At 41.6% G+C, this 15513-nt stretch overlaps 1 protein-coding gene across 2 annotated transcripts in view; it reads left to right on the top strand.

The window, feature by feature from the left end:
- Positions 1 to 15513, top strand: part of LOC117512550 (glycogen debranching enzyme-like) — a 279336-nt gene that overhangs the window by 52971 nt on the left and 210852 nt on the right. For both annotated transcript variants that reach the window (XR_004561327.1, XM_034172666.1), the window contains exon 4: positions 954 to 1157. Coding sequence is in view for 1 of the 2 variants with exons in the window: in XM_034172666.1 (XP_034028557.1) it covers positions 954 to 1157 (204 nt within the window). In the remaining variant the exon portion in view is untranslated. The remainder of the gene's footprint in view (positions 1 to 953; positions 1158 to 15513) is intronic.

The raw sequence follows: 15513 nt of genomic DNA on the forward strand, positions 1-15513 counted from the left end.
TGTCATTACTGTTACTTGTGCATCTTTTCCTACCACACTTTCACTCCAGTCAACTTTCCATGAATATGCTTTGATCCAGCAACCTGCAAACAGCCAGCCCTATCAGAAATGACCTGTGGCTTTTTGAAGGATGATATCACCAGGTGTCTTCATGGTACATAGTGGATGTGTATTTATTAAAGAGTGTATTTTTCAATTTAAAAAAAACAGAGCTAATGTTAATTAACACTTGAAATGATGATTATTATTTACATTATTATTATAAAAATAACAATTTTATGCCTAAAACACACAATGGCTTGAGATAATTTAATACTGATACATCTCCAGCAGTGGTTGCAAGTAAATGACATGTATTATTTTAACACTTTCATGTGCGGCAGTTAATTTGATAAAATATGATGGAGGCTTTAGCCAACATAATTATATGCATTGTCTTGTTTTTTTATGTACGTTAATTGGAGAGTTTTGACTCCTGAGAATGATGTGCCTAAATTTGATATATGGCTACATGAAACCTCTTACTTTTTCATCCTACCTTTGATGTAATTTGAAAATGGAAGAGGTAATGACGCAGCTAGCAAGTTGGCAGCAAAAAATAATTCAAGATTTTTCGCTTCAGTTGTTTTTGAACTCAGACTTCAAGATGCAACAAGATGTCATTTTAGGAAAGCTGATTGCAGCTTTTGGTAAGACGTTACACAGCTGAATTGAGAAAGAACAGTTTTATTTAAATACATAATCACATTATTCAAGTTCACCTCCAGTCTTCCATTTAAATTGACTGAATTGAATTAAATAAATTAAAAAAATCTAGCTCTTTAACAAAATAAAGGACAGGGTCATGGTCTTCTACAGTCAGAGTAGAACAAATACTGACCTGACAAGAATAACTGACACTAAATCTTGTTCAGCTGATATTTAATATTACTGGCTTCATGTTCACTGTCCAGGATACAACATGATCCACTTCACCCCGCTGCAGAAGCTTGGCATGTCTGGCTCCTGCTACTGTGTCGCTGATCAGCTGGAACTTAACCCTGACTTTTCACCTGAGGTCAAACACTACACCTGGTTGGACATCAATAATTTGGTGGAGAATCTGAGGAAAGACATGAACATGGTCTGCATTACAGATGTGATCTATAACCACACAGGTAGGCCAGCTTGTAGTAGTGAAAATGTGATCAATCATTGGTTGGAATCTCACTTTTGCCTTGATATTGCGCAGACTCAACTCAATCTCACGGCATTTCGTGATGACATAACCAAATTTTATTGGTTCGTGATACCATCACAAAAAACGCCACATTTTTGTGATGGGAGCACAAATTAATTTGGAGATGCTCTGGCCCAGTTGGCTTGCCATCACAGTTTGGTCCTTGACAAAGTCACTCAAATCGTTATGCATCCCTATTATTCCTGTTTCCATTGCATCAATTACGAGGCTGCTTAATATAGCCCAACTACTGACAGGTGTCATTGAAATGAGATAATTAATGTGAGATAATTAATGTTATTTAATTCACCTGTCAGTGGTCACAATGTTATGGCTGCTTAGTGTATAAATGCAAATAAGTAATTTTTGATCGATGTATCATCTGTCTTGGTCTACAGTACTTGCTGACTGCACAGCACCACTACTGGCCACTGATAAATCAGTATTTTGTTTTTGAGATGCTAAATTCAGATATGAGACTTTGTGGTAGGATACAAATCAGCATGCACAACTTCATTGGAATTGGGGTTGTAACTAACCATTCATTTGACATAAAGTCATTCTAGTGGTATTCATGGATCGTTTGAAGAGATCTCATACCAAAGAAAACCTCTGTTAATTGATCTCATTACTCCATGAACTCTCCCAGGAGTCTCTTGATCTTGAGACTTGGATTAAAATTTGTTGAATCCACTTCTACCACATCCATAAACACATGAGGTGCAGCAGGTGCAACAGGTGCAGCGGTCCATAGAGCCCTCACAAACAAATTCTTGAATCAATAAAAGGTCAAAGTCTTCAGAACAGTTCACACTAACATGCCTGCAGCAATTCTAATGGTCAGATAAAAACTTTGCACTCAAATTTAAAATCCCGTGCACTGTGCATTGATGCAGATTTAGAGTGAGTGAGATTTTCTGTACAAAGTTTTAATGCATTTTGTATCAAAGCATGGGTTCTTACACACTTTGATGTATTATTAGCAGTTAATTTTTTGTAACAAGCCATGTTTAAAGTCCAAACCTCCTGTGACAAGTGAGTCCCCACCCCATTTGTTCACTTGATCTCTAGACAACCTCTTCCCCTTAAAAGAGGGGGCCAACAATCCCATTTTGGAGCTGTCCACTACTTGGGAGAGGAAGAAAACCAGCATAGCAGTATGTTTACAAACCACGGGTTTTTAAGGATTTTTTTTTTTCATTTTTTAAAAACTTTTACTTCAGTTAAGTTAAGGGGAAGGTAATGGCCAAGAGATTAGAACAGCAGGCCTGTGACCATGTCCTTGAATCGACTCTCTGTCAGACAGAAAAGTCACAAAAGTGCCCTTGAACCAGATGTGGGCAACCCCGGCTTCAATGAGTAAAAGTCCTACCATGTATTGCTTCTACCTGCACAACTAAAACAGGTGATTTCAATGATAAATTCATCTACCTGCCTGAAGAGTTGAAGTAATTACAATCAATTGATTTAGTGGGTTGATGGAACAAATATGGTTGGGCTTTATAGTAGGATGCTTACTCACTGAAGCCGGGGTTTTTCACCTGTGCCTGCAACAAGGTTGATAATTCCATAGTTTCTCCCAGTGTGTAGTTGTGCAGCTTGCATAGCAGCACACTGTCAGTAGTGAAAATTGGTGAATGTGAGGCATCATTGTAAAGTAACTTGAACTGGTACATCAGAAGGAAAAGCTCTGTAGAAATCCAGGCCATGCACATACCAGCAGAGTGTACTGCACGCTGAAAATATCAGCAAAACTCTTCTTGACTTTAGACCAGGATTTTGCAAGGAGAGTGTGTTGAGAAGGTGGAGGGAATATTTTGAGGAGCTGATAAATGAAGAAAATGAGAGTGAGAAAAGGCTATTACTAAGGATGAAGTGAGGACAGCTATGAGGAGGATGAAAAGTGGAAAGTCAGCTGGTCCAGATGACATCCCAGTGGAGGTATGTGAATGTTTAACAGAGATGGCAGTTCAGTCTCTAACTAGAGTGTTTAATAAAATCTTGGAAAGTGAGAAGATGCCTTATGAGTGGAGAAGAAGTGTCCTGGTTCAGATTTTTAAGAACAAGAGTGATGTGCAGTGCTGCAGTAACTACAGAGGCATGAGGTTATGGGAAAGAATAATAGTAGAAGCAGTGGTGGGCACAGCTAACCAAAAAGTTAGTTTCAATAACAGTTAATCCGCTAACTTAAAAGTTAACTTTTATAAAGCTAAACCGATAAACCCCTAAAAAAATTAGTGTTTATTACTGACTCCAGTACACTGGCAGTTATTGATACATCTGAATAAATTCAAAGGCGATCACAAACAACAGCAGGTCAGCGCTTGTCTAAACTCAGTCTTCTCTCAGCAAAAGAAACCTGGTGACCAAAGAAGGAAAAAAGGGAAGAGCGAGAGAAAGAAAAAATATTTATTTTCACAGCCATACACTCTTGCAGATGTTTCACAAGGAGTCATGCACAGCAAGGCAGTTTTGACTTAGGGTTAAAATTTTAATTTTAAAAATTTGATTCTGGACAAGTTATTAAAATTAACGCCACAAAATGAAAATATCAGCTATATGTTTTAGTTTTAAAGTAATGCATGAATTCTGAAGGTTTGACATGAAACAGACACATGTGCCAAAATGCATTATGAGAAAATTCAAATGACCTGCTCTCATCACCATTTAGATTCTGCCAGGAAAAAAAATGTTAGCAGACTGAAAGTTATCAGAACTAAATTTAGCGGAAGCTAATTTGTATGCCGATGGTTTGCAAAATTAGCTGAAAAGCTAATCTGCTAATGAAAGTCTTACTTTCGCTAATTAGCAGTTAGCGGATTAGCGGAACTGTACCCACCATTGCTTAGAAACTAGGCTTAAAAAACAGGTGAAGATCTGTGAGCAGCAACATGGTTTCATGCAAAGAAAGAGCACCACAGATCTTAGACTGCTCTGAGAGTGCTGATGGAGAAGTATGGAGAAGTCCAGAAGTAGTTCCATTGTGTGTTTGTGCATTTAGAGAAAGCTTGTGACAGGGTGCCAAGAGAAAAGTTGTGGTATTCTATGAGGAAATCTGGAGTGGTAGAGGAGTATGTGAGGGTGTTGTAGGATAAGTATAAGGACAGTGTGACGTGCACAGCCCAGTCTCACGATTTTTTGTGAACCTGTCACGAAATGAGTCACATTTTCAAACCCTACCCCTTCCCCTAACCCTAATCATAACCCCACAGAGCTCCTCCGCCCCATGTTGCACCGGATTTTGTGATACCATCACAAAATAAATTTGACACCGTCATGAAATGCACCATGTTTTTGTGACGGTATCACAAACTAATAGATTAATTAGCTTTTCATGATGCCATCACGAACTGGCGTGAGGTTTGGTTGGACATGTGTGGTGGGAATGACATTCGTTCCAGGTGGTGGTGGGATTACATCCAGTGGTGGGCACACTTCCGATAATCCGATAACAGATAATTATCGAAGATAATGTTTTCTTTATCGGATTATCTTTTTAGATAACTTTTAAAACCATTATCGGACCAATTATCTTCCGATTAATCTTTGTCCGATAACTTTTAAACCGATAAACAAAATAAACAAAGCTGAACAGCGACAAGCACTTTTAAAATTAGTTTAGCACTCACTTGTTAAAAGTTTTGTAACCAACACACAGCTATAACCTTTGCAAACAGAAGAGAGCCACTTGTATAAAAAGCATCTCAATCCTCTGCAGACAAAGGAGAAACAGCCCCAAAAGAAAAAAAACAAAACATTTCCTTTAATACCATGCCAATATGCTGGCGATATCACCTAAGTCATCCAGAGGCATACATTTTTAACTTATGGTTCAAATTTTAACCAAACAAATTTTGGACAAGTTATTTAAAATTACTGTCATGTCTGAAGTTTTATTAAGTGAAAATATCAGATATATGTTTTAGTTTTAAAGTAATGTGCTAATTTTTAAGGTTTTGTGAGCACATCCTGTGACCCGCAATGCATTTTGGGTAGGATGACGTAATCTCAGTACATCACGACAGGACAAATGCATTTCAGACACTCTGTTCAGGCTCCACGGACAACAGCATTAAACTCTAGTGCCTAAAACTCTCTTGAATATATTCTCTGCATTTATAGATGGTTTTATTTGCGTTTGTTAAATTCCACGCATTTTAAATGTAGCAGACAGGGATTACTGTATCTGGAATTTTGTTTTCAAGGCCTCTACTGCCATCTACTGGTCAGTAGTGTTCACTAAGCGTGTGGGAACCAATAGATAGCAGTGTTCTATTTATTTTGACCCCGGTTATGTCAGATGATTGTCAAATCAACTTTTTGGCTTTGCAAATGGCTTTTTGTTTGTGTGCAATGAATGTATACATTATACAAGTTTCACTTTTTTAATAGAATTACAACCTTATTTCTTTTTCAAATTCTCCCATTTTTTGCATCCAGCCTTATTTCCTTTAGAAATTTCCTTGACAAATAATATCAGTCTATTAGGACGTCAGGTTATGTGTTACATATATTTTTCATATATTTTTAAGGATTTTTCTTCAGACACGTGGTTTCTGCACTGATCTGTGGTTCAAATCCTCGCCTGACTGGAAAATCACTAAGGGCTCTTGGGCAAGGTCTTTAATCCTCTATTGCTCCCAATGTGTAGTGAGCACCTTGTGTGGCAGCACCCTGACATCGGGGTGAATGGGAGGCATAATTGTAAAGCGCTTTGAGCGTCTGATGCAGATGGAAAAGCGTTTTATAAATGCAGTCCATTTACCATTTGTACAGATCAGTGGTTTCTGCCACTAGTCTTCCGTGTTTTGGCCCAATGCGTCGTTCCTATTGGACAGTGCGAAGCTACGTCACAGCTCAGAGCGTCGAAAGTTCAAAAGTCAACTTGAAAAGTAAAAGAAAAAAAAACCAACTTACATTTGTGTCCTGACAGTCCTCAGTGTCCCTCTGATGATTTATCAGTGTTCAACAAGTTCAGAGCAGCGCAGTGAACGTGAATGAAGACGGAAGCTCTTTAAGACATGTTCCTAAATGTGATGAGTGCGCACATCGCTCGTGCGCACACCATCTCTCGCTCCGTTTTGCAGACAAACGATCACAGGACAATTTGTTTTTTTTTTCTTTTTGTTAATCAGATGACAGATCATCGTCCTGAGGACTTGGTCAGCACCGGGTCCTGCTGCACACGGAAGGATGACTGAGCAAGAGTCTCGGTGGGAAAGTGTCCATCATCCTCGTCATTCCATCGAGGCGCCAGGCTGAGCACTTAAACACACAAACAGCAGTTCTGCGAAAGAAACTTTGCGCGCGTAACTCCCCCCACCTCTGTCCGGTTGAACTTATGTTTTTTCTTTTGTTCAATTAAAAAAAAAAAAGACTGGGTTGAACTTTGACTGCGTCAGCCTGCCGACAAGCGGCAATGCGCGCTCCCGTCAGAAGCGTCACGTCAAAAGCCGAGCTAAAGCGATGCTTCTGATGCCTCTAAAAAGCAACGCGTGAAAGGCCCATTAATCTGCAATAATGAGCCTGAAATAGCTCTGATCAAAATAATGAGGAAAAAATCTATATCGGATTCCTGATCGGGATGCAACGTCCGATTTCGATCAAGTCTGAAACCACGTGATCGGGCCCGATTTCCGATCACGTGATCGGATCAGGACATCCCTAGTTTATATGCTCTTGAGAGAAGAGGAATGAAAGTCGGTTGGTGTGTGTGCGAAATGAAAGATTCATTCATTGTTGTAGGTGGGATTACACCAAGGATCAGCTGAGTTCTTTCTTGTATTCAATGGTGATGGACAGGTTGATGGACAAGATCAGACAGGAGTCTCCATGGACTATGATGTTTGCAGATGAGTGTGACAATTGTGATCTGTAGTGAGAATAGAGAGCGGGTTGAGACTAGCTTGGAGATGTGGAAATAAGCTCTGGAGAGAAGAGGAATAAATGTCAGTAGGAGCACATCCCACAGGTGCCGCACAGTCCAGCCCAGATGGCCATCCACGAGTGGGGTGGGAGGCCACAACAGACTTGTCTGGACTGGCCACAGGTAAGAGACATGGAACACCGGATGGATATGGTGCAGGCAAACCACCACTGGGTTGATGAGACAGTCCACCACAAATGGTCCCTGAAACCGTGGTGCCAGCTTGCGAGACTCCGCTTGCAGTGGAAAGTAGGATACGGACAACCACACCTCCTCCCTGGGATGATAGATTAGTGCTGGGGTCCAATGGCAGTCTGCATGGCAATGAGCCCCGCTCCTGGAGCCAAGCAAGGCGGAACGAGTGGTAGTCCAGACCCTGTGGCAATGCTGGAGGTGCTCTTGGATGGACAGCACTGCCAAGTCCTCCTCTTTGTCCTGTAACAATGGAGGTTGGTAGCCTAGGGAGCACTCAAAACAGTTTAAGCTGGTGGACATGCTCACCTTGAAGTTATGGGTGTACTCGTTCCAGGGCAGATGGTCACTCCATGCTGCAGGGTCCCCAGCTGTGACATGACGGAGTGCAGACTCTAGCTCTTGGATAACCCATTTCGCCTGGCTGTTGGACTCAGGATGGAAACCAGAGGAGAGGCTGACTGTGGTCCCCAAGGTAGGACAAAATAGCCTCCATACCTGAGATGTGAACTGGGGACCACGATCCAAGACCACCTCCAGGGAGAATGGCATGCAGACGGGAGACATGGAAATCATCTACGTTCCTGACACTCATCTCCCTGCTCCAACACACCTGAATCCAATGAAAGACTTGTTAGCAGGCTTTTAATGAGCCTTTCATTGAATTCAGGTGTGTTAGAGCAGGGAGACAACTAAGAGTGTCAGGAAGGTAGATGTCGAGGACCGAACTTGGGCACCCCTGTGCTAGAGGGTAAGGTGGCTCCAGAAAGTAAATCGATGGAACAGTCATAGGGATGGTGAGGTTGTAGGGACAGGGCCCTGACTTTACTGAAAACTGGGGTGAGATCATGATAAACTGTTGGAACCAGAGACAAATCAACTGCAGTGTCTTCTGAGGAGGGGACATTAGGATTACTAGTTGGTATGGCGGATCACATACTGAGGGAGAGACACCTCTCACTCCACTGGGTGATTGCCCCGGTCGAGCAGTTGATATCTGGATTGTTCTTAAGGTGCCAAGGGTGTCCAAGAACTATGGGATGGATGGATGAGAATACATATAATTATCTTATCATGATGATTTCTGGAAGTTATGAGGTGAAGTGGGATGGTGACAGGGGTGGTGGCCAGTGGTTAGTGCACTTGGTTACCTGTGCCAACTCAACATACAGATCCACCTTGGCCACAGAAGCCTATAACTTGTTTGAGGGGTGTCTGAGTGTGTTGTTGACTTTCCTCACTCGTCTCCTTCTTGCACAGTCTTAGTTTTTGAGAACTGTCTGCTCCATACATATTTACCATTGAGTACCATACTGTTTGTATTTCTACATAATTGATGTAAATAAAGACCAAGACATAATCAGTGTCTTGGAAATGTTGATGAACCCATCCACTGACTTGTCGGAAGAAAACTGGATGTAAAAGTGATGGCTTGTATGTGTTGTACTAAAGGAGGCACTTACTCATTCACACCATCATTTTGGCTTTTAGATTTTTATTTCTTTTAATTCATTATGTAGAGATTACTTTTCACCGTGAGTTTAAAGGATGGAATTTTAGAAATTTTAAATAAAAAGCCTGAAGATTTGTTTTTTGATGTCCTAAAAAAGCTCAAGGGGGAAAACACTTTTTCACACCACTGTAGATGACCAACCTAGTTGTGGCTGTGTTGGGGTGTGCTCGCAGTTTGGCCGGTTCTGGGTATAGGAAACGCTTTCGCTAACTGTTCAGTGAGTGCGTGCAAAGTTGCGTTACCTGAGCTGTGAGTTGCTGATTGCTGTCATGGAGTTCTGTGATTTGTTGCTGGTGTTGACCAAGTATGCTGTCCTGGGCGGAGAGCATGTGGTGGATCGAACCTGCCACATGTAATTCCATGTCTTGGCCAGATCTTTCTGTTGCGTGAGGACTGGGAACTGAAACAGATGCAATTGCAATGAGGCAAGAAATGATAAATAACAGTTTCTTGTAATGGTGCTGATGATGTGATGGGGCGGAGATCAGGAGGTGAAGACGCTGGAGGACGGGTTGCAGGTGCGGGAAGCCAAGTGGGCCAGTGGAGCTGGTGGTGGCTGCGGACTGTACAAAAAGACAAAAGACAAACATGAGAATAACCAAACAAATCCAAACAGGGGAAAACACAGAGAGAGAGAGAGAGCAAGAAGGTTAGGTATGACTACACTTGAGGCCATTTCTGATGATGGAAAGATCTGGTGGTGTCCTTCTGTTCAGCTGAGGCTTAAGTAGGATGCCGTTGATTGGTGCAGGTGTGCCGCAACCACAGGTGTAGATGACTATCAGCTCCACTGGCAGAGAAATCACAGGAATGAGGGGGATGCAACAAAAAGGCGGCAGACCAATTCCAGAAACCACAACAGCCTGGGCCTTTCTGTATGTAGTTCACATGTTTTTTTTTTCCCCATGTTCATGTGGGTTCTGTCTAGATCCTCTGGATTTCTCCCACTTCCAAAGACATGTAGGTTAGGTGAACTGGTTACTCTAAATTAACCATAAGTGTGAGTAGGATTGTGAATGTAGTTGTTTGACTATATGTGGCCCTGTGATGCACTGGCAGCCCGTTTAGGATGTAATCCGCTTCTTGCTGAGTGACTGCTAGCATAGGGTGCAGCCACCCTATGGCAGCATTACAAAGTGAAAAATATTTTAGTGTTCCAACTTTCTTTTGAAATGTGTTACAGGCCGTAATGAATGGCATGAATGGATTAATACTGTACTGTTTTAACAAGTGAAATTAAGTTGACCAAAAAACAAGCAAACATCATGAAATATTTTGGGTTCATAATTTCTGAAATGAAAAAGTATTTGTAAGAATCACTGAAATCTATTTTTTTCTTTTGTTCTTTCTTATTTATTTATTCATTCATTCATGTTTAATTTGCGTTTTCCATACCGCCCCAACTTTTTCCTGATATTGGGTTGTACTAACACCTATTAATAATGTAATATAATGCAAAGATGTATTACTATTCTTTTCTTCTTTGCTGTAATGTGTTTGGACTGAAGAATATGCAAAGTTGTGTTCCTTTGAACATGGACAGTGTTTGTGGTGCAGTGGAAAAAGACCACAGCTGTTGGCCTTTTGAGCAGGCAGCTGTACCAGTTGCATCATCTTCTCAGGTTCCCCCCGACATTTAGTATCTATTCATGCTAAAGGTCACATACGTGGATAGAATGCCAGTGGCAACAAGGGCACATTTTGTCAGGATTTGACAAGAACCTTTTCTTCTTGCAGCTTAACATGCAAACCTAGCAATGGCTGAAACATAAAAAGTAATTCACATTTGTCTGGAAATACTGAAGTAGAGTCATTCTGAGGATAGTATCAGTTGTTTTCAACACAGGAACATGAGACTGTCTGGGATTATTGACATGTTAAAGGACTACGTTCATACATCGGCTATTCATCAAAATCATTTGCCTTTCATTCCTGGCATCTCAGAGTCAGCCTGAGACTTTGAATTTTATGTTTTCTTTTTGCTTATGACCCTTAGATTGGTTTTGGTCAAATACATAATCACCACTGGGAGATTTACTGTAACATATCCACAGTTTTTGGGCCTCTGTCATAAACTTTGTAAAATGACACATGCTGCAGTGGTATCTTATGCAGTTAAAAACCTAAAATGTTATGGAAACATTTATAAAACTGTTTTATGCACTTCATTGCAAGCTTCCTGTTGTCATTAACTCAAACTGCATCATTCACATTGCGACTATACTTTGTCACGAGTCAGTCCATGTGAATTTACCGGAGGCTTCCCAAATGACCATCTTCCATTTGCTTCATACGGTGCATCCGGAAAGTATTCACAGCGCTTCACTTTTTCCGCATTTTATGTTACAGCCTTATTCCAAAATGGAGTCAGTTCATTTTTTCCTTCAAAATTGTACTTACAATACCCCATAATAACAACATGAAAAACATTTTTTTTAAATATTTGCAAATTTATTCAAAATAAAAAACTAAGAAATCACGCATACGTAAGTATTCACACCCTTTGGTCAATACTTTGTTGATGCACCTTTGGCAGCAATTACAGCCTCAAGGCTTCTTGAAACTGATGCCGCAAGCTTGGTGCATCTTACTCTTTGCAGGACCTTTCAAACTCCATCAGGTTGGATGAGGAGCATGTGTGCACAGCCATTTTCAGATCTCTCCAGAGATGTTCAATCGGATTCAGGTCTGGGTTCTAGATGGGCCACTCAAGGACATTCACAGAGTTGTCCTGAAGCCACTCCTTTGATATGTTGGTTATGTGCTTAGGGTCATTGTCAAATGGACTGAATGGTAAATTGACTGCATTTATATGGCGCTTTTCCATCTGTATCAGACGCTGAAAATGCTTTACAAATAATGCCTCACTTTCACCCCAATGTCAGACTGCTGCCATACAAGGTACTTACTACACACCGGGAACAACTAGGACATTAAAAACCTTGTCCAAGGGCCCTTAGTGATTTTCTGGTCAGGCTAGGATTTGAACCAAGGATCCTCTGGTCTCAAGCCCAACGCTTGGAAAAGCGCTATATAAATGCAGTCCGTTAACCATTTAGTCCATGCAGCTCCCGCCCCACACAGTGATGCAGCTGGACAGAATGTTCTCAATGGTGTCCTGATAAAATGTGCACATGATGGGTGGAGGAACTCTCACGTGCTTAAGTTTGCGCAGGAGGTAAAGGCGCTGCTGTACTCTCTTTGCCTTTGATGCAGTGTTGGTGCTCTAGGACAGGGCTATTCAACTAGATTTTTCCGGGGGCCAAATTTGCCAGAATACTATGACCTGTGGGACGGACAGTCTCGTGACCTGTACGATTACTCTCGGATGTACAACTGAGACAAATGCTACTACATTTCTTTTTCCCTTTTTATTTAACAGAACATCAAAAGTCACACTTTAAATGCAGGTTTCAACCAACATTAGCAGCCTCTGGTATAAAAACATCACAGTCACAACAGGAATAACTGTTTTTAGTGCAAGTAAAAAGTAAACAAAACCATCTTCTGGCTTAACACTGTAGCTGGATGAAAGTCCCGGGTCCCAATTGAAAAGACGTTCCCGCTAGCTTGGCTAACGGGGAGTTCCCCTTTGGCTGACCTGGTAGAGGAACGGTCTTTTGTGCGAGCCACGTGGGTTCGATCCCCACCGTCGTCCTGGCCACGAAGGTCCTGCTGCTTCAACACCAAAACAATAACTACTTCAGGCTTAATGTGCAAAAAAGAGAAGATAATCAACTTCTGGGTAGACAGCATGGGGCGTGGAGGAGAACATTTTAAAGCTTCCCTCATGTGCACCAGCAATTGTTAAATGATGAGTTTGATGAAATATGATTTTGAGCTTCCCTAATCAACGTGTTCGATCACCCTAATTTGCGGAAGGACAGTAGGAGATTTGAGAACCTAACAATAACTTAAACACTTTCAGTTTCTAGTTTAGTGTAATTTCTGTGATTTTGAGACTGCAAACACTCCCAGTGGGTTATAGCCTTTATAAGATCATATCTAAATGGTTTGCTTCAGTTTTGCATATGTGTAACAGGAATAAATGTGAGCACAGTTTTACAATTTTTCCCAATAATTTGGTACATAAAAATTAACCATATTTCAACCACATCATCCAAAGTTTCTGTGAAGGCTCTCAGTTGTCCAGGTGGTTTCCATAGTAGAGAAGCTTGAATCTTCGACTGGACTGGGTTGCTTGACGCGAGGACGTTTCGCTTCTAATCGCAGAAGCTTCCTCAGCTAAATGTCTTGCTCTGGTAGTCTGACTTCTGTCTTGAGTCTTGTAGAGAAGAATAACAGAAGCCAGCAAAAGCTGGAGTTTTAAACCTAACCAGACCCCTCCTACTGAGAGGCTGACTGCTATTGGCTAGTGACTAACAATTGCTCTAATTAGCACCTATTGTGCTCTAGTAAGCACCCTCCTAATGACAGCTATTGCCCCCACGACCTGATCCCTGATCAGCAGTTGAAGATGAGATGAAATTAATTTAATCCATTTTGGAATAAGGCTGTAACATAACAAATTGTGGACAACGTGAAGCACTATTAATACTTTCTGGATGCACTGTATCTCCATGTAAATATCTGTCCATGACCATGACATTCTGAAATTGTGGCTGAACTCGAGTTGAGTTCATGATTCCACCACTCGTGGCTCTGACTGTAGCAGGTGCATGATAATTTCCACTCATCACTCATGGAGCTGTTCACTGTTGGGTATTTTCTCCTCCAAACATTTTTAAAACCTTTAACAAGACAAACAGAGTCAAGAAACACCAGTGAGACAGAAAGTCAAATTTTACGCGCGGAGTGTGGCCAGGCTGTACACCAAGGCTACACTAAAGTCTGGCCTGCTTTTCCGCTCTTTTTATTAAGAGACGCCCTCATCACATAAACAAGAAACTTGTCCTAAGGGTGGGGGTGATGACGCAAGACAAGTTTCTTCCCATAACATAAACGCATACGTCAATAAGTGCAGCTGTAAGGAAGAACACTTTCAGGTCAGCACATCTCGTTCGTCTGTTGCAGGTATCAGCTGTTCTGCATCTGCCTGAAGTGTCCTGTCTTCCACACTCCTTCACACTAAACACCACATCACAATAGTCAAAACGTTCTCTTACTCCCAGTCGTTAGAGGCTGCGAAAACAAAGTTATATTATAATAATAAGTACATCCAGCCCTTCATTCCCAGCTCAGATTGACCCCAGAGTGCTAAAACAAAATTGAATTCTCAGGATTGCATTAAGACAGGTGCAAAACAGCACATCTCCGTTCTCATGAGAAAGAAGACAAAGCTAAAACAAGGTTGAATAACACGTACATTCTCAGGGTGAAGTGCAAAACAGCACAACACCGTTCTCATGAGAAAGAAGACAAATGTACAAATGTTTAACAGTGATAACATATATACAAAATCCTTAACATTCCCCTCCTGTTTATCGCCTGTTAAACATACAGTAGGCATCACTCAGCTTAGCACTTCTTTTTGAGATTTTCACTAAGAGGTTCATCATGGTATGTTCTCTCTCTAGGCTTACACCCCAGAGGTGATGTCGTCATTGTCACCATCATCGGTGTCTGGGTCATCATACTTCCATTGGTCTGGGTACAGGTCAGGAGAGCCATCGTCCTCCTCGTTGTCGTCTGTCCCCAGAAGTGGATATGATGCCGGACCCCCTCCTGGTCCTGGACTTACTGCTGTGGTTATCATTCTATTTACAAGGCCTCGGAGACATGGAATACAACAACATCCACACAATGTTAGAATTGCAGCAAATACTGCTATAGACACTAATAGTGAAGAAATCAAAGACCTCCATTTTCCCATCCCTTCCAGCCACCAATCCCAGCCTTCGGTGTTTACTCCACTGTGCTCTTTCATCTTCCTGTTCAACGTCCTCAGCCCGTCAATGGCTTGAGTGAGACTGCCGTCTGCAGCCGTGTTGTTGGGAATGAATGTGCAGCATTGTTCTCCGAACATGGCACAAACACCTCCTTTCTCTGCCAACAACATATCCAGAGCAATACGATTCTGGAAGGCCATAAGGGACGTGGCTTCTAACTGTGAATGGACAGCCTTAAATCCTTCCTCAGTCCAATTTCCTAATTTCTGTACATTGTAGTGGATGTAGTTTATTCTGTCCATGTTTTTATTAATTGAACACCACCAACAGATGGAAGATTCGAATCCAGCTGCTATTTGATCAACCAGTTTATACTCGTCAGGCACTCCCCTGGGGACTCCTATTGCGTCAATATATGTTGGATTTCCCACTCCTTTCCAATCTCTTTTCACTCTATGTCTGGCTATGCCTTTCTGCCAATCTTCAGGAATAAGAGAGGCTGCATATGTCGTAACGTCTTCAGGGGTCATGGGTATGGCTTCAACTGGTAACAATAATGATATTAATGCACAATAACCTGACACATTCCGTGGCAGTCTGTCAAAGATTCTGTTATCCCCACACCACCACCATACGTCACTCCTCCCGACAGGTTTGAATGTGGGAGTACTATGGACCACATTCTTACACCAGGCGGTGTGGTTTAAGCTACCCAAAGTCTTACTTGTCCCTGTCAAGTGTACACATGTATGGTTAGCATGCCCAACTTTGCTTGAGAATAAAGGTTTAATCTTAGTCAATTTGGTCACTGGAT

Source organism: Thalassophryne amazonica, chromosome 1, assembly GCF_902500255.1.
Source record: "Thalassophryne amazonica chromosome 1, fThaAma1.1, whole genome shotgun sequence".
NCBI lineage: Eukaryota > Metazoa > Chordata > Actinopteri > Batrachoidiformes > Batrachoididae > Thalassophryne > Thalassophryne amazonica.